Source organism: Sapajus apella, unplaced genomic scaffold (assembly GCF_009761245.1).
Source record: "Sapajus apella isolate SASKATOON/1434 unplaced genomic scaffold, GSC_monkey_1.0 scaffold163, whole genome shotgun sequence".
NCBI classification, from domain to species: domain Eukaryota; kingdom Metazoa; phylum Chordata; class Mammalia; order Primates; family Cebidae; genus Sapajus; species Sapajus apella.
Genome location: NW_022437103.1, coordinates 301785 through 322527, shown reverse-complemented (window position 1 = coordinate 322527; position 20743 = coordinate 301785). Strand labels below are relative to the sequence as shown.

At 34.0% G+C, this 20743-nt stretch overlaps 1 protein-coding gene across 12 annotated transcripts in view; it reads right to left on the bottom strand.

Annotated features, from left to right (window-relative positions):
• CCSER2 (coiled-coil serine rich protein 2) overlaps positions 1-20743 on the bottom strand; it is a 178617-nt gene that overhangs the window by 9922 nt on the left and 147952 nt on the right. For 2 of the 12 annotated variants that reach the window (XM_032266935.1, XM_032266940.1), the window contains one exon: positions 7983-8067. The exons of 7 other annotated variants lie outside the window; for them this stretch is intronic. In XM_032266935.1, the coding sequence (XP_032122826.1) occupies positions 7983-8067 (85 nt within the window). Of the gene's footprint in view, positions 1-1573; positions 1614-7934; positions 8068-20743 lie in introns of all 12 variants that reach the window. 3 more of the 12 variants (XM_032266932.1, XM_032266934.1, XM_032266933.1) reach the window with 3 other exon arrangements.

Here is a 20743-nt window from a genome sequence, read left to right as displayed (position 1 = left end):
TAGCACATAGTATGTGCTCAATAAATTTCATCTATGGATATAAGAATGATGAGTTCAAGCCATAGCTCTTTTGTAACTGGGTCTTCAAAACAAAAGCAAGTTCTTTGGCAATATAATAATAAACTAGAATATGAGGTTTCTAGGCTTCAAATACATAGTTCAATAATGTCAATATTATCTAAATGTTTTGAATCTGCATAAAGTGTATTTGATATGACACAGAAGTCAAGGATTTTTAACTGCATTCCTGGAGATAATAACCAGAGCAAAGACATACAAGTTTAGAGAGGACTTTACAATGGCTCTACAAAGGAGATAGTACAACACAGTATTGAATCATTTAGCTGTTAGAATCAGACTGATCTGAGTTTGAATCCTGGATTTATTGCTTATAGATCTATCACTGATAGATCTACCACTGATAGGTGAGATAGTGGGTAAATATAATCCCACTATCCTAAAATGGAATTTCCTAATTTACAAAATGAGGGTAGTATCAGTATATATACTTCATGGAATTGCTGCAAATAATAACCAGTGACAGCACAATGCCTGTTACATAAATACCTGAGAAATGTTATACTCTGGGCTCTTAGAGAGCAGTGTTCCCTTCTTTCCAATGGTACAGATCCAAACTCTTGAGTTTGCATGCATGATCTCTAGTTATCATGAGACCCCAAGGTGAAAAATATTGTTCTTTTCCTTTTATAAATGAGTAAAGTGGGGTTAAAAAAAAAAGTTAACATGTTCAAATTCAAACATTTTGGCAAATGAAAGCCAGAATTTGGACCATTAGATAATTTCTTAAAGTGCAGCCCTAAAATTTAACATTCTGTGCTATCTGGTTAGTTCTGATGAGTTCACAGGCTTTCGGAATATGCAATATAACCAGATGATTATTTTAATAGATTTTAAAACACTACAGGCAGATGCAATACCAATATTAAGGAACTAACTTTCCTGGATAATGTCCTATTTCCTTCTTAGATGATCTAGCCTACACAGGATAACTTTCAGACACTAAACTCAAGCCACACTGTGGAGCAGTATTTCTGGAAAGAGGTGATTCCACAGTGACCCACTGGGGGGAAACATAATGAACATGTAAAAAGGCAAAGTAGCACCCATCAATGAACAAAACAGTTCACCTTTAATGTTTTACAACACTTCAAAGACCTACAGCATTAGCATACGGAAAAGCATTCATGCCAGTTTTCATAAGCAGTCTTGTTCTAGGGTTATTAGCAAAAGATGGCAGCTAAAACATCAACTCCTGATTGAGTAAAAATATGTCAAAGTGTACAAAGAAAGCAGGAAATGTTCTAAACTGTAATAATGCTACTGCATAACAGACAAGATTTACCTAATTTTTTTCCTTGATACATACAAATTTATTGTTGTTATTAAATACATTTTAACCATAAAAAGGAAAGTGAAAATAGAGCCATCTGTAACATGCCTGTACATTCATGCAGGCTCTGACATGCATCATGCAAACTGGGAAAAAAAAAAAAAACAACCAAAAAGTGGTTATGAGGAGGGTGGTAGGAAAAAATCCAAAATTGTACTGTACCACGCTTTGTCAGAGAAGTAATGGACTAACTTCTCAACTCCTTGCCAATGGCATAATGGGAGAGCAGAGACAAGAAAAAGACAGGACAATGGCATCAGAGACCACACACAACACCAAGGATTGCCATGACTGGGTGGCAGCCACAAGTATTTGCTTTGCTATTGTTGTGTTTTCCTAGGCATTATTCATTATTTCATTTAATATATTTGTGCATAATAAAAACACAATAGATTTATACTTTCTTATTAAAGTAATTTGCAAGTTAGTACAAATGCTCACAACCACAGAAAGGCATGTGCACAACTTCTCACACTTAAGAGGGATCACTTGAAGACTCTTACCAAATAAAATATTTAAAATAATTCTGGTAAACTTTAATATTCATACTCCAAAGACCTAAAAAGGTTTAGTCCCATGTAACCCCTTATGAAGAGGTAGAAATTAAATTTTAAATAATTTCAAGCTTTTGTAAGTTTATAAAATTAAATAAGATTCAGTATGTGTTTAGCTTTATTATTGTCACTGCATTCAAGACCAGTAAAGGTATAATCTGATCTTAACCTATGATGCAAATTATACGTGAGGTCTGCAAATCAGTATAGAGATGAAAGACTTAACTGTATCCCTAATACTGTATTACAACTAGATTTTAGAGATCACAAGAAGCCAGTCACAGCTTCTAGTGCTTTTTGGGAATCAGGAATGCTCTTATTCTTCTGTATCTCACTATTATCTCAGAATGGTGCCTCTATACCTCAGAAAATTTAGAGGATAGAAGATTGATAGTATAAATTGTTTACAAATAATTTTGGAAATAAAGAGTTCAATGGCTTTCTAAGTTGATGACCAGTTAACTTTTTTTTTAAGTATCAAAGTGATTAAGAGGAATTTAATAATAGATGCATAATCACTGCGAGATGATTAATTTTGTGTGTCTATATCTCAAAGACACAGAATGTATTAGCATCTACTCCTCAGATGGTGCACAGCAGTTCAGGGGGAAAAAACTTAAATCAAATCATAATAGTACAATTCCACTGATGTGACCAATAGACACAGTATATTTATCCAGATTACAAGAATACTGCAAGCATTGCAGTACAGAAACAAAGACTGGCTAAAAAAAATAAATCCCACACGCTGCAAAGCAGACTGTAATAAAAGGCTTTATAGAGAAAACACTAATTGTTGCATTTCTCATAATTGCAAGAAACTAAACCATGCCTATATTTGTGGAAGGCCTATTGGACCATGAGTTAGATGTATATTTCTAGACAATTAACCAATGACTATACTAGATAGTCCCTAATTTCAAGGACTAAGTACCATATTCTATGTTAACTATACTTAAATTAAAAATGAGCATACACAAAATTGAATTAGTAAAGTGTTTTTACTGAGTTACTCCAGTTTGCATCCCATTCAAAAATATTTTATTTTTATGAAAAGTCATCCCAGAGCTAATTTCTAAGGAGGCTGAAGCTATTTTTATGTATAACATTGATTTAAGTCACACATTGGAGTCAATCAGATTGAACCTTGTTAATTTATACCTTACAAGCATATTTGACAATTCAACAATTGTCAAATACACATTTGACACATCAAGTGCCCTTAGAAAGTGCATACCCTTTGATTAAGTGATATCCTTCTAGTAATCTATCTAAGAAAAGAGAGACATTGACATTGATTTATACACAAAGATAAACTGCTTAGCAGTATTCTTCTCTGTAACTAGAAAGAACATTAATGCCCAATAGTAGAAAAAAATTCATTTAGAATATCTGCCCTGTTAAAATGTGTGTATATATATAAAATGATACTACGTAAAAAAAGCAGAACGACTGAAAATACATAAATTCAACTTTAAAACATAAAATTTAGAAGACTGAAAGAAAATATACCAAAATGTTTCTTCTAATTTCTCCACAATGAGTTACTACATTACTATTATAAATAGGACAAATGTACATTTTGAAGGAAGAGTCATTGTATTTACAAAAAATATTTAAAGTTCAGGCTCTGGGAATAGGATGGAATTTAATTCTGGTTTGTTCACTTACCCTGCGCAAATTATTACCTCATTTGCTCATTTATTTATGATTTGCATTTTCCTTATTATAAAATTGGAATAACAGCTCTGACTCTGAGTTATTGTGAGAATCAAATGATAATTAAAATGAAACACCTAGAAAAGCATTTAAGACATTAAAAATCTTAATAAATATTCAATTAACATTAGTCTTTTCCCCTTTCGTAAAATGTATGGCTAAATTAAAAAAATATATACATAAGAGTTTCCTATAGGAGTATTTGTGAAAGTGTAATTTTTAAGTAGCTCTTAGAAAGATTATCCAGATGTATGAATTTCAGGAGAACAGATCTCCAACCAAACAGACTAAAAAAATAAGGCTAGTGAATTATTAAAGTGAGACAGATTATCCAGATGTATGAATTTCAGGAGAACAGTTCTCCAACCAAATGGACTAAAAGAATAAGGCTAGTGAATTATTAAAGTGAGACAGTGCAGCTGAGGCAAATGGCAAAAGTGGGCATTCAGTGAAATCATCATTTTGACTGAACTGAGGAAAAGCTGACTCTGTTACAAAGAGTTCATCAGCCATTTAAGCCATTCTGTTAATATTCAACAACAGAAATTTTTTCCTGCCATAGATAATTCTTAGGAGGCACCGCTTAAAAACAGTATTTCTGCAAAAAAAGCTTTACTATGATTATGCACATCAAATTATCTAAATTTCTTAGCCTCCATATTTAAAGTCAGTATATTAAAACCTAAATGCTCAGATTTATATGGGCAAAATAGACCAATGTTTTTCTAACTACAGGTTGCTACCAGCATTTAAAAAAATAGAAAAAATGAGAGTATCATATGTTTTAAGAAAAAGTATTGTCTATGAATCTTTTATCTGAATTTTAAATACACACACACATGTGAATCAGGTTGTAAATATATTCTTTCAGTAAATACATACTGGGCTGTCACGTAAAATAAATTTATAATCACTGCATATCAAAAATGTTTGTGAAACACCCCCTGAAATTTGTTAGGAGGAAGAGGATGTAAGACAATATAAACTTGTCATTCTTAATGTAATTCTGGTGGACACAACTACTTACTACTATAATATAAACTTAGAATAATCAGGCAACACTACATCAAGAAGCTGTCGGGCTATTACGACAAATATAGATGCATTTAAGTAATTGTTGTTTTAAAACCACTTTTTCCCTTCCCATTAAGTCACTGCATATGGAAGGTAAAGATAAATAGGACTTCTAAATTTCTCAAGCAAGGTACTAAAGAGCAAATTTAAAAGCTCAGTTAGACACAATAAGAAATAGATATTATTTCAAAACATACGTTTTGAAAAGTCAAGTATTCTTCCTGTAAGTACATGCTCCGGCAAGAAATGCTATTTGGAATTACCAGTAAGGCTTTCTACTTGTCAAAAGCAATTACTTTTATTAAATTTTCCTATCCTGAGGTAGGTTATTTATCATTCCCAATTTTACACAGTTGGGAAATTAGAGTAGAAAGACTACACCAATGCCTGTTAAGTGAATCTGTACAAAAGCTCAAGTCCCTACTAACAGGGAAAGACCTCTATATGTCTAAATGAAGATATTTTCTGCTAACCTAGAGAAAATTTAATTTGAAAAAAAAAAAAAGTAAGTATAATGAAGTAGAGACTAGTAATATACTTAAGAAATGTAAGTCAAAATTTCCTGAGAAAGAAAAATAATAAAGACCAGAACCTTCCATTTACTTCTTTTTTCCTACACTTTTAAACTCGGTATGAACATTGCTGGCCAGTACAGCTTTCTAGAGCGACGAGGGCTAACTATTCCCTGTAAACATTAATTATCTCACTCTGCATATTTGGAATGAACTATAGTTTCATACTAGAAGGTCTACTATACTCCTGTAACTTAAAAACAACAGATTGCCCTTACTGAAGACTCACAGCCAAGATTTATCTGGCCTCCCTATTTAGAAGATAAAGGCAGTTGACTCAAGTTGATGTTCAAGAAGTTATCAAAGAACTTTTTAATGAAACGTAATGGAGAAATTTCTCAACTATCTTCCATTACTTAAGCACAATTAATCTCTTCAAACACGAGTACTAGGACCCACATAATGACTAAATGTGGAGACAAGTATCACTGACTACAAGTTTATTGCAGGAAAAGATCTATTCCAAAACCCTCTGGAAAACCACTAGATTTATTCTAATAATTTCGTACCTTTCTCCTCTGTATTTTATCACTTAAAAAAAAAAAAAACCCCTTTATTATTAAACTGCTTCGCTATTTTTCGGGTGAATTCAAAACAGAGTAGTAGTTTAGAGCATATCTCCCCTGTAAAGGGACCTTTCAAGCTCATTAACAGTTATTAAAAGGCTGTGAACAAGCCCTCCGGTCAGGTCATTACTTCCCACCAATAGGGTCCTATAGTCTCAAAGATCAAGTCCTAGGCCCAGTTCTTTTAGATGCATAGGCTGTGAAAACCTACTCAGGAACAGACTCCCATATATATACATATTATATATATATATATATATATATATATTATATGATCCTAAATGACAAATACATCCAAACTGTGGAGAACCAAAACTTTCTTTTTGTTAATCTGAAGATGTAGAGAAACAAGGTTTGATCTAGAGAAGTTTAAAAAAAAAAAAAAAAAAAAGGCAGATCTTATCAGTAATGTAGAAATTGTAGGATAGTACTGCTTCGCAGTTGGAAACAAAAAGGAAAGCTCTGGACCCAAGAAAGGCAAAGAAGCACTTGAAAATGCAGAGCCATTGACTCAAGAAAAGCCAAGAAAATTCTAAAGCTATACAAATAAACTAATGAAATTGGTGTTTCTGAGAAACATGTTTTTAAAAATAAAGCTAAAATTCTATTTGCAATACAGAATAATTAACCCCAAACTTCAATTTCATATTATAGCTAGCTAAGGAGAAGGAGAAAGGAAGAGGAAAATGGTGACACCAAAGGAATCGGGCTAAAAGGGGGCTTGAGTAAGTACAAAGGTGGGTGTGTTAATCTGAGGAGAAATCTCAAACCATGCTGTTTACTAGTTACAAGCCTAAGAACACATTATAATTTGATATATCTGTCCTTTAAAATTCCAGATGAATTCACTAGCAATTTAGTATAATTCTTTTTGTGTTAGGATTATTTAAATAGAGGAGAAAAGAAAGCAACTTACTTGCAGACCAGAGAAGTAAAAAGAAGGAGTTACTGAGGCGGTGGGAGACAGAAAAGGAAGAGGACAAAAAACTCCTTTTCCCATTGCTTCCACTAAAGAAATGAACTTGCTACCAAACAACATCATATAAAAGCCTATACGAAATATTTTTCTTTAAAACAAAAGTACAGAAGGGAAGGAGAAGTATAGCAGCAAAAAATAAACTTCACGCCTTCTCTGGAATTCATGTTGATACTTCATAATTTTGGCTAATTCCAAAAATAAGATTTTCTTTAAATAAATAAAATTGCTAATTACTTTAAATTTCCTCCTTTTACAGCGAAATGGATAATAAAAAAATTGAATGAATCACAAATCTGTATAAATCCTTGGAGAAGGCATAAAAGTATCTCTGATTGACTATATTTATATTTCTTTTTAATTAATAATAGCTTTTTATGGGTGACTTTTCAAAAAAGATAAAATATAACCAACTTACCAGGCACACTTAAGTACATAAAACAACATAACCACCACTGGTTTAGAAAGGAGAGTTAGCGTAAACAAAAATTTTAAGGTCAAACAATAACTAAATCATTAGAAATGTTAGTAAACCATGCATATTCCAAAGCCATTTTTTCTGTGCTGATAAATTACAAAAACATCTTAGTTGTTTTAAACCACTTTTAGATAAAGCAATTAGAAATATCTTTATTTTAGATGACAGTGAAATGCAATCCAAGCCCTTAATTAGGAAATATTTAAAGAAATGTGCAATGGTCTAGTAAGCCTGCTCCCTACACATTATGCATCTGTCCATCATACCACTGTGGATCATATGTACATTTTTTAAAACAATTAGATAACACAGTAATTTTTATTCACATATTTCAAGTTTTTGAAAATGCATTAAAGACAGATGCATGTCAGTAGGTCTAGGGTCACTGGCAATAGGTTTAAACAGTATTAGAACGAAATTAACCTCAGCTTCCATTAAGGCTCTAAGTGGAGGTCTGTTTACATGCAGTCAAAGGAAGTGTTAAGAGAGGAGACCACAGAGTGCTGCTTTAGCAGATGCCTGCAGAGCACTCAGGATAGGAAAGGAGGTGCTGGGGAGGAACAGGTCATGCATAAGGGAAATACCATGAAGGGGAAGCCAGAGCAGGATAGGAGTGAGAGACACAGACTCACTCTGTCTGCGGTGCGGTGGAACAGTCCGTGGGATCCCCTGGAAGGAGCCCTGCCAAGGAGAGAAGGAGGGAGCAGAATACCCACCCTGTGCAGAGAGAGATGGGGTAGGGAGGTATAATAAAAAAGGGGACCAAAAAATAGAGAAACCAAAGTCATACTTTGTTTTAAATAACACAGAGCAATAGTGTTAACAAGAAGACAGATTTCATTTTTTAAAATACAGGCAGCTCAAATTGCTAAAAATACATCATAATCCAAACAGTTATTTTAATATTGTTTAAAAAATTATTTTCCTCTAATAATTGTAGTACAATGTAAAAAAATAATATATTCTTTCTGGTATACATTATATTTACCATCATAGGTCTCATTAAAGTAGCAGATTCCAGTCTTTTGCAGAAAAGGAAGGAATTTAAAGGGAGAGAGAGACTTCAGGTGTTAAACACACAGAAAATGTATCAATTTACGAATCAGGCAATACAAAAAAATTACCATACAAAAAATTTTATTTCAGCCAGGTATGGTGGCTCACACCTGTAATCCCAGCACTTTGAGAGGCTGAGGAAGGTGAATCACAAGGTCAGGAGTTCAAAACCAGCCTGGACAATACGGTGAAACGCTGTCTCTGCTAAAAATACAAAAATTAGCCAGGTGTAATGGTGGGCACCTATAATCCCAGCTACTCAGGGGACTGATGCAGGAGAATCGGTTGAAACCGGGAGGCGGAGGTTGCAGTGAAGCCAAGAACCCCCACTGGGCTCCAGCCTGGGCTACAGAGCAAGACTCCATTCCCCTAAAAAAATTTTTTTTTAAATTTCTTCTTAAATCACAGGTTTTCAGAAGATTAGCAGGTAAAAATAAAGAATGTTAGCTAAAGGTAGCAAAACCAACACAACATTGAAAAAGATTTAGGATGTTGTAAGAGTAAGTACTATATAAAGAATGTGACACGCAGGCCGCAGGTTACGCGTGCATGCTTTTTAATTTGAATAATGTGTGGCTTTTTAGCTTTACTTATTTTAATCACAGATTATCATAACTAGGATACTTTTGAAATGTCATTTACTTCAATTTCCTCACTTTACAGATAAAACTTTCTTCAAGAAAGTAACTGTTCAGTGTTATACAAAGGGAACCATATTGGGTCTTATGTCCCTAGCCTCCTCACTGACTGAAACATATGCACAAATAAAACTATTGAAACACTCTTAAAATATCATCGAGGAAAATGAGCCTATAAATCATCATACCCAGTTAAATCTGCAAAAGAAATTATGTATATTTTTTAGACCAATTAATCCAACATAAGAAATGTTGTATTAAAAATTACTGATATAGTTTATCAGTGTTTTCAGATCTTATGAATGGTTTCAAATGAAAAATTTTTTCTCACTTTCTGTATCAACATTCTTTGACTCAGGTATAGTCAGATACTTCTTTAAATTTAAGGCTGATCCCACATTGTTCAATATAAAGCAGAAACAAAAAAGATTCATTTTCTATGTTGATGAAGGAAATAAACACCTACAAAAACTAAATCAAGAATCTTTAGAATACTCTAGTAAATACAAATATTATCTTTTGAAATTTTGCTAATTTAGCAAAAACAGCTTAGAAAATATTGATAGGGTGATGAACCCAGATGCTCTCACAGATACTACGACCTGCTGTTCTGCTGTTTGTGAAATGTTTTGGTTCAAAGGCTTTTTAGTAAACAAATTCTCAACCAAATCCTTCCCATGCGTTTTGCAGAACCAAGCTTCTACCCACTGTACTACTAAGCAAAGAAACTTTCAGAAGGGAACTTCATAGATATGTTTAAGAAAACAGTCATAGATTCTTTCATCAAAGAGGTACATTTACCTTTGAAGGTATGTGGAAATAGTACTGACCCTGGAGTCAGGGAAAACTGTTTTTTTCCCTTGACTCTTTTACAAGCCTTGTAACCTTGAGAAAATTACTGATTTTTGAGCCTCAGTTTCCTCATTTGTCAGAGGCAGAGATGGGACTAGTTCATCTCGAAGAACCCCCTATTTCTATATTTTACTTAGTCATATCTGTCTCCATCTTCACTCCAGTCATTTTATAACTCATTTTTAATTTTATAACTCTATTTATATGGCATTTAAAACAATCAACTTTGTATTAAATTGTCTCTCCTGCTATATAATTAATTCCTGAAATAATTTAAGTGAAAGTATCTGTCACAGTAGCTATAATTTGGCAGGAGTTTTAAAAGATATTAAATGTCCCACCTTCCATAGCCTAAAACTTCCCCAGCACAGAGCAGACACTAAGTAATTAGTTACTGATTTAAACAAAATTAAATCAATTTACTGTGTTTATCTAGAGATGCATCTGTAGCATCTGCTAATCCTGGCCACACACTACAGCCACCTAAGAAATTTTAAAAACAAAAACAATGATATCTATCTTCATTTCCTCAAGACCAACAGATCATAATCTCTGGCACAGGCCTGAGCATGAGAAGGGAAAGACAACCTTGTGAAATAAATACATAAACAGCGCTGCCAGCTACTCCCAAGAGGTACCCATCTATTAGCTGATGAAACAGCTGTATGCCCCATCTGAGCTTATGCCCAGAAAGACAAAGAATGTGACTCATTTTGTTTCTGCCACCAAAATGCCTCCTCCACTTCTCTACTCATCTGTTAAAATCCTATCCAGCCCCTTTAAGCTTTTTCAAACCCATATCCTAAAAGCTTTTCATAATCCAAATTATGATCATTCTTGTTTATAAATACCCACCGCAATTGGTGGAATCTTTCTTCCTCTTTTCATTACTTTGATTTGAGTATCTTAAAAATTCTTTTACTAAATGTAGCCACCCTGAGAATAATAGCTGTCTTACTTTCCTTGGTGTCAACTACTTAGCTTCTTGTCAATTTAATTACACAGTGTAGAAATAACATACTTGGATCAGCATTTAATAGAGGGAATTCCAGTTTCAGGAAAAGATGGAGTAGACACACTTCTCCCTTTTCCTGCTGTCAAGTACAGCTAAAAACCCTGGGCACTACATATAAAACACAATACTCTGAAAAAGTGAGACTAGCTAGGGGCCTTGGGACCCAAGGAAAAATACAGTGATTTTCTTTTTGCCTTATGTATCCTACACTGAGTGGTAGAAAAGCCAGCACCTGGAAATGCCAAAAAACACAACAAAATTTAAGAAAGCCTGCACTCTCTAGCCAAAGGATCAGGAAAGAGGTAGCCTACCAATGCAGAAAACTTGTATCCAGTCATCTGCCTAACATCACAGAAAAGCCTGGGGCCCCGGCCCCCATTCCCATCAGAAAGGGAGGACTGGGGAGTGTAGGCCTCCACCCTTGCATGGCTGTGATATTTTCTTATGTACTTCTTAAAATACATACAGAAAATATTTAAGACACTTGTAAATGAGGAAAGAAATGGGATTTAAAGGGACATAAGGTTTCTATATGTAGTAGACTATATATAATTAAACATATATATGTGTGTGTGAAATACAATGCCTAGTGCAACAACTAAAAATTAATATAAAGAGATAAACTCAAAACACTATATAAATAAAAATGGAATTATTAAAAAAGTAACTAATATACAGAAAAGAAAAGGAAAACAGAAATAAAGAAAAAAGAAAACAGAAATAAATAAAATGGCAGATTATACCCTAACATTAGCAATAATGACATTAAATATAAAGGACAGATTGGTAGAGTAGATCATGACCTAACTATATGCAAACTACAGGAAATTCATTTTATATATAAAAATTTATGTATTTTAAAGTAAAAGATGAAAAAGATACACCACACAAAAAAACTTCAAAGGAAATTTGGTGTGCTTATATTATTATCAAATAAACTTCAGAGCAAAAAGAATTCCCACATATAGAAAGGGATCTCACAAAATGATAAAAAGATCAATCTACCAAGAAGGCATAGTGATCCTAACAGTACCCCAAACTGCCAAATGTATAGTACCTGAAGCAAAATCTCATAAAGCTGAGAGAATAGCCAAATCTACAATTACAGTTGGAGAGTTCAATACCCCATCCCAACAACTGATAAAATAACTAGATGAGAAAATCAGCAATGACATAAAACTCAAAGACACCACTAACAATCAGCATAGTCAATATTTACAGAATATTATATCTAACAATAGCAAAAAGCTATCTTTTCAAGCATTCACCAAACATTTACCAAGACAGACCATAGTTTGGGCCATACGACAAACCACAACAAAGTTAAAATAACTGAAATTATACAGAATGTGTTCTTTGACCACAATGGAATCAAATTAGAAATCAATAACAGAAAGATGACAAAAATATTTCTAAACACTTGGACACTAAAATTCATACCCGTAACTAATCCATGGGTCAGAGAGGAAGTCTCAAGGAAATAAAAAAACTCCACACTGAACTGAATGGAAAAGAAAATACATAATGTATAGGAAACAGTTGTAAAAAAATATATAATATGTAGGACACAACTGAAGTAGAGATAGAAAAAAAGAAAAAAAATCTCATCAATACGCTAAACTGGTATCATAAAGAGACTAGACCCCCACTCCCAACCAAAACAGTTTGAGCAGCACCAATTAGCCGACTTTGGTCTTCCAGATATTACCTTTTGTCAGGACTCAGAGTTATGAATGGCTTTCACCACATAGCTGCTTTCTGACTGAGCCTCATTCTACCTTGAATACAAGAGACCCTACAAGTTAGGAAGGAATATCATTGCCCCTATTAAGCCAAAGGAAGCTACCGAAGATGGATCTTGGTCACTCTACAATCTTTAGAATTACGGGTCTCCTTGTAAAAGGTATGGAGAAATAAAGGTATTTGAACTAGAGTAATTCCATCTTGAACAGGAGCTGGGTAAAATGAGGGTAAGACTAGCTGGACTAAATTCCTAGGAGGTTAGACACACTTAGTCACAGGATGAGACAGGAGGTAGGCATAAGATAACAGTTCACAAAGACTCTGCCGATAAAACATGATGTAGTACAGCAAAAGAAAGTAACATCAGAGTGAACAGGCAACCTACAAAATAGGAGAAAATTTTTGCAATCTATCCATCTGACAAAGGTCTAATATCCAGAATCTACAAAGAACTTAAACAAATCCACAAGAAAAAAAAATCCATCAAAAAGTGGACAAAGGATATGAACAAACACTTCTCAAAAGAAGACATTTATGCAGCCAACAGACATAAAAACATGCTCATCATCACTGGTCATTAGAGAAATGCAAATCAAAACCACATTGAGATACCATCTCATGCCAGTTAGAATGGTGTTCATTAAAAAGTCAGGAAACAACAGATGCTGGAGATGATGTAGAGAAACAGGAACGCTTTCCCAGTATTGGTGGGAGTGTAACTTAGTTCAACCATTATGGAAGACAGTGTAGCAATTCCTCAAGGATCTAGAACTAGAAATACCATTTGACCCAGCAAACCCATTACTAGTTATATACCAAAAGGATTATAAATCACTCTACTATAAAGACACATACACATGTACGTTTATTGCAGCACTGTTCACAATAGCAAAGATTTAGAACCAACCCAAATGCCCATCCATGATAGACCAAATATATATACCATGGAATACTATGCAGCCATAAAATAGGATGAGTTCATGTCATTTGCAGGGACATGGATGAAGCTGGAAACCATTATTCTCAGCAAACTAACACAAGAACAGAAAACCAAACACTGCATGTTCTCACTCATAGCTGGGAGTTGAACAATGAGAACTCATGGACACAGGGAGGGGAACAACACACACCAGGGCCTGTATGGGGGTGGTAGGTGGGGGGCATGGGGAGAGACAGCATTAGGAGAAATACCTAATGTAGATGATGGGTGCAGCAAACCACCACGGCACATTTATACCTGTGTAACAAACCTGCACATTCTGCACATGAACCCCAGAACTTCAAGTATAATTAAAAAAAAAATTGATCTTGTATCCTGCAACATTGTTGAATTCATTTATTGGTTCCAATTGTGTGTGTATGTGTGTGTGTGTGTCCGTAAAATTCTCAGGATTTTCTACATATAAGATCATGTCAATAGCAAACAGAGATGATTTTACTTTTTCTATTCCAATCTGGATGGCTTTTGTTTCTTTTGCAGTTTTTCTTCTTAATTCTGTCCATTTTTGCATTATGTCTTTTTAGCCTATTTGGTTACATAAAAGTTCAAAATTGTTATAACATTTTGTTAAATGAATTTTGCAGTATAATTTTTAAAATGTTTCATTTATTATCATACTTCTTAAATTATTAACATCTTTTATCATTCTTTTAGCATGTAATTTACTAATACGGTATCTTGATTGGTCATAAGATTTTTCTTTCCTTTTCCTTTTTACAAATTCATGAGGTCATCAAAATATATACCTTTAGTAACTTCACTATCAAATGATGTAATTGAAAACAACATTTGCCAACATCTTAACAAATGCAAGATCATAAATTATTTTAATGATTTTTAATCTTGAGAAAGATCTTAATGATGATGTAAGTGTTGCTGGGGTTGTTATGAGTATTTTATAGGTCATGACAACATTTAGATACATTTATAAATTATTTTGAAATATAAATTTTAGTATAACTAGAACTAATGACTTGTAATTTTTCTTAAAATATTTACCTTTTAATACAAATCGGTTTCATGTATATCTGAATTTTAAATTTATACAACAGAATGTTAATGTTTCCTCTGCAATTTCCTGTAACTTATGGCTTATTGAGGTTGTGTAAAATATTAAAAGTGTCTTTTTGGTTTGTATATAATTCAAAATATTCACATATTCATTGTCACTGTATCTTCAATTATAAAAAAAAATTAATTAAAAAAACAAAACAAAAAAACATGATACAGTAAATAAGCTGGCCAAAACACACCACAATCAAGATGGCAATGAAAGTGACTTCTGGTCAACCTTGCTGCTCATTATATGCTATTATAACTCATTAGCATGCCTAAAGACACTCCCAAAAGCACCGTGACAGTTTACAAATGCCACTGGAATGTCTGGAAGTTATCCTACATCAGGGGTACCCAACACCTGGGCCAAGGACCAGTACCAATCCATGGCCTATTAGCAACCTGCAACACAGGAGGAGGTGAGCAGTGGGCAGGCGAATAAAGCTTCATCTGTATTTACAGTCACTCCCCATTGCTCAAATTATCACTTGAGCTTTGCCTCCAGTAAGATCAGCAGCAGCACTAGATTTTCATAGAAGCATGAACCTTATTGTAAACTGTACATGTGAGAAATCTAGGTTGCTTGCTCCTTATGAGAATCTAATGCCTAATGATCTGTCATTGTCTCCCATCATTTCCAGATGGGACCATCTAGTTGCATAAAAATAAGCTCAGGGCTCCCACTGATTCCACATTATAGTGAGTTGTACAATTATTTAATTACATATTATAATGTAATCATAATAGAAATAAAGTGCACAATAAATATAATGTAGTTAAATCATCCTGAAACCATCCATCCTCCTCCCATAACCCTCTCCCTGTCTGTGGAAAAGCTGTCTTCCACAAAACCAGTCCCTGATGCCAAAAAGATTGGGGACCGCTGCCCTATACAGTTTAAAAGGAAGAGGAACCCAAAGTTCTAGGAAATTCTCATTCCTTTCAGAAAACTTCTGAATAATCCACCCCTTGCTTAGCATGTGATAGAGAAATAACCATTAAAAATAGCCAACCAGTAGCCCTCAGGGCTCTGTCTATGGAGTAACAATTCTTTTGTTTCTTTACTTCTCTAATGAATTCACTTTCACTTTTAAAAAGAGTTGGTAGAATCCTTGAAATTGAACATAGCAAAATAGAGAAAATCAAGGAAACAAAATGTTGGTTCTTTGAAAAGGTCTGTAAAATTGGCAAACCACTAGCAAGACTGACAAAGAAAAAGAGAGAAGGTGAATTACCAAAATCAGAATGAAATAAGGAATATCACTATAGACTTTCCGGCCATTAGGGTAATAAAGGAATATTGTGAACAACTTTACAGTTATAAATTTGACAAATGAGAAAATGGCCAATTACTCAAAACAACAAATTATCAAAATTCAACTAAGATGAAAGAAGTCATTTGAATGGGTCAATAACTATTAAAGAAGTTGAATTTATAACTTTAAAACTCCTAAAAAAAGAAAAAAAGAAATCTCCAGGCCCAGATAATTTTACTGCTAAATTCTACTAAACATTTAAAAAGGAATTAATCATTAATTCTACACAATCTCTTCCATAAAGTAGAGGATGAGAGAACACTTTCCAAAGTATTTATAAGGCCAGATTTAACTTAATACAAAACCAGACAAAGACAGTACAACAAAAGAAAAATGAAGACTAAAGAGCATTAACTCCCAGAATACAGGTGTAAAAATCCTTAACAAAATACTACTAACTAGAGTTCAGGAATAAATAAAAAGAGCTATACACGATGACCAAAGGGAGTTTATTTCAGGTCTATGAGATTGATTTAGTATTAGAAAATCAATCAGTGCAATCAATAGGCTAAAGAAGAAAACTCACAGGTTCGTAGCAATTGCCAGAACAAAAGCAACAAAATCCAACTCACATTCATGATAAAAACTCTTAGCAATCTAAGAATAGATGGAAACTACTTCAAAGACCATCTCCCAAATATCCACAGCTAACATCTACTTAAAGGTGAAAGACTGAATGCTTTTTTCCCTTAGATTAAGAAAGAGGCAAGAATCCCCATTCTCATAATTCTTATTCAACACAGTAATGAAAGTCCAAGCTGGTGACATAATGCAAAGAAAGGAAACAAAAGACGTCCAGATCAAAAAGTGAGAAACACTATTACTATTTACAGATGACATAATGGTCATCATAGAAACCCCAAACTACAGAAAAACTCTCAAAACTAGTGAGTTTAGTTAAGTTCACAAAATACAAAGTCAATATACAGAAATCAATTTTATTTCTAAGTAACAGCAATCAGTACAGGGAAAGTGAAATTTAACAAACAGTATCACTTATAACTACCCCTAAACACGAAAAACTTAGCAAGAAATCTAAGAAAGCTTGTAGAGAACTGTGTTCTGAAAACTGGAAAATGCTAATTAAAGAAATCAAAAAGATTTAAATTAATGGAGAGATATACCATTTTCATTAAGTGGGAGAATTAACATCTTTACTATTTATTTAAACAGTTTATTTAAACAGTTTATTTAAACTGTGGTACATCCGTATCATGGAATAGTGCTCAGCAATAAAAAGTAACGAACAACTGATGCACATAACTACTTGAATGGATCTCCAGAGTGTTACACTAGTTTTAAAAAGTCAAGTTTCAAAGCTAGCTCAACACTGTATGATACCATTTATATAAAATCTGAAAATAACAAAATCATAAAGATATAAAACAGGTTTAGTGGTTACCAGAGGCTAGGAATGGCAAGAGAAAGTGAAAATGATTATGAATATAAAGAGGTACCACACAAGGGAATATGCTGTGGTAGTACAATAGTTCTGTATCTTAAATATGATGACGGTTACTACACAAGTGATAAAATGGCACAGAAGCACATGCGCGTGCACATGCACACACACATACACATACACACATGCCATCACGACTGTCAATTTCCTGGTTTTGATATTACATCACAATTATGTAAAAAATAACTGTTGTGGAAAGCTGGTTGAAAGATAAAAAAGATCTCTCTACAACTTTTGCAGCTTCTTATGAATTTTTTGTAATTATAGTACAGGCAAACTTTGCTTCTTCCATTTAAACAAAGTTTCAAAAACACCTTCTATAGTTCTGGTATTTGATATTGAAAAATATAGATTCAGGTAACTGTAAACTTATAAACAATAAACCACTCAATTGCTATAATATCCACATTTAATTTGTTCCTATCCTTAAGAGGCAATTCTATTTTTTCGGTTATTGGTTTAACATGTATCCCTGAAAAAAGGTCACAGTACTAATGTTTTCTTAAAAAAAAAAAAAAAGAACAGAAGAAATGACACATATAAAATAATTCTTGTGTTGTCACAAATTCTGCATGCCACACAATGTCTCAGCAACACAAATTGCTCCTGTCAACATTCAGATCATCGAAACACAGGCTGTATTCCATGGCCAATGTCTAACATTGAGTAAACATTGAACAATTTAAAAATAACTGTATGACCGAATCATAAATATTACTTGACCAACGTATGTGTGATTTTCACTAAAAATAATTTTAGTGGCATTTTAAAATATAATAGTGAATACAAATAAAAGGCCTTGGCAAAGAAACAATTCCCTTTGGATAATACAAACACACACATACGCACACGTACACACACGGCCTTACCAAAGAAATAATTCCCTTTGGAACACACACACAAACATACGTCTCTCCAGAGGGAAAAAATGGGCTCATTTAAATTTAAAATCAGGACATTTGATTTGGCCAGGCAAGGTGGCTCACACCTGTGGTCCCAGCACTTTGGGAGGCCGAGGTGGGCGGATCACCTGAGGTCAGGTGTTTAAGATCAACCTGGCCAACACAGTGAAACCCTATCCGTCTCTACTAAAAATACAGAAATTAGCCAGGCGTGGTGGCATGCACCTGTGGTACCAGCTACCTGGGAGGCTTAGGTGGAAGGATCTCTTGGGAGGCAGAGGTTGCAGTGAGCCAAAATCATGCCACTGCACTCAGCCTGGGCAACAGTGCAAGATTCCATCACCCCCCAAAAAAAAAAAAAATGATATTTTTCCCACATAAAAATTAACCAGTAATGTTGCCCATTTCCAAATCAGGAAAGAATATGGCCTAAGAATATGGATTTGGGGAAGATTATTCATAAGATAAACCTTTTGCCTGCATCGTGTCTTTCAGTTAGTATTCTATTCCACCTCTCAGGCAAGAAAAAAAAAAGAGTGGAGTTCTTTGCTGATAAATTTCCATTGTTGTTAGAAACTAGGTAAAATCTTTCTCTTGGAAATTATAAACATTTGATGTGATTTTTGTGATGTAACTGTGATAGTTTTCTGACTTTACCTTTTCTATTTTATAAATAGACATGATGGAAAAATACTTGACTCGGTAAATCTGAATCCCAAAAACCTAATTCTAAACACAAAGGATGGTTGATAATGCTGACCACATTCCAATGGCTGAACTTATATAAATCACATATGCATATCTTTTATATATACTGTAACATGGATTAATATTTGATTCAGTACTAAAAACTAATTTCATCAGATCATTTTTAGTGTATATAAAATCATCTTTTCTTGCCTCTTTGCTACATAAAACAGTTAGTTCTTAAAAATATGAGAGAAAGTTACCATTAGATCAAATTATGCCCAGTCAGAATTTTAACTAGTGGGCACCTTTTCACACTGATACTGATTCAACGACCTGTTTATTTGTACACTCAATTTTCAGAGTAATCCAGGTCAGGTCACTAAATGACAGGCCAGGTAGATCTTTTGGGTCTATCCTATACTCCCTGCTTAGAGATTCAATGGGATAAGTAATAAGGTATTTGAAGATATGAGTCCAGAAATTTTCTTCTAATATTTTGGCTTCGCTGGTTAACTTGAAACGTTCAAACAAATGGCCTACAATAGGTATATATAAGATTTTACAATTTACTTAATGTGCAAAATATTCATATTTTTAAATACGGATGTTAAATGCTTTTAGAACAGTATTTGAAATACACAAAAATTAATTCAGTCCAAGATAATGCTTATCTTTAAAAATATGCTTGTACATGGATCTGTACACTAATACTATGTTTAAAAATAGTTTTATATGTTTTTATGTTTAAAATGAATCTTGATTTTCTTGAATAATCAACATCCTCCAGCAGTATTCACAGTAACATCAACTATTTTCATGTGAATGATCAGGCAATTTCCAAATTGTTATACTTCTTTTCTTGTTACCCATTTCTCCATTGCATCTGGGTATTTTGCCCCTCAGATTAGGAAAAATAATTGGCCCACTTTCCTCTGGAGGTATCATTTTCTGCTCTTACAGCTCATTTTTATCTCTTTTCCCTCTTTTTCCCCACCTAAGTCTGAATTCTATCTTTTCTATTTTCCTTCATTTCTTCTGAAAATTGCTTTTACTGACTTGCCCTTTACTTATTGTTCTAGGTGGCTTTCCATATCCATGTAAGTAGATACCATTAGTTCTAGGGCTGCTTTGTCCAAAATGATATCAATTAGCTACATGTGACTATTTACATTTAAATTAATTACAACTAAACAAAATTTAAAATTCTCTTCCTTAGTCATACTAGCTACATTTTCAAGTGCTCAACAGTCATATGCAGTTACAGGCTACTGCAATGGACAACACAAAGTTGTATAGGACTGTGCCACTCTAAGAGTACAGCATTCTCAATTCTGGAATATACTCCTATGGCTGCCCTCTTTTTTTTTTTTTTTTTGAGACTCAGTCTTGCTCTGTTGCCAGGCAGGAGAAGAGAGGCGCAATTTCAGCTCACTGCAACCTCTGCCTCCCAGGTTCCAGCAATTCTTCTGTGACCTCAGCCTCCAGAGTAGCTGGGACTACAGGCGTGTGCCGCCACGCCCAGTTAATTTAGTAGAGATGAGGTTTCACCATGTTGGCCAGGATGGTCTTGATTTCCTGACCTTGTGATCCACCCACCTCAGCCTCTCAAAGTGCTGGGATTACACGCATGAGCCACTGCATCCAGTCTGGCTGCCCTCTTTTT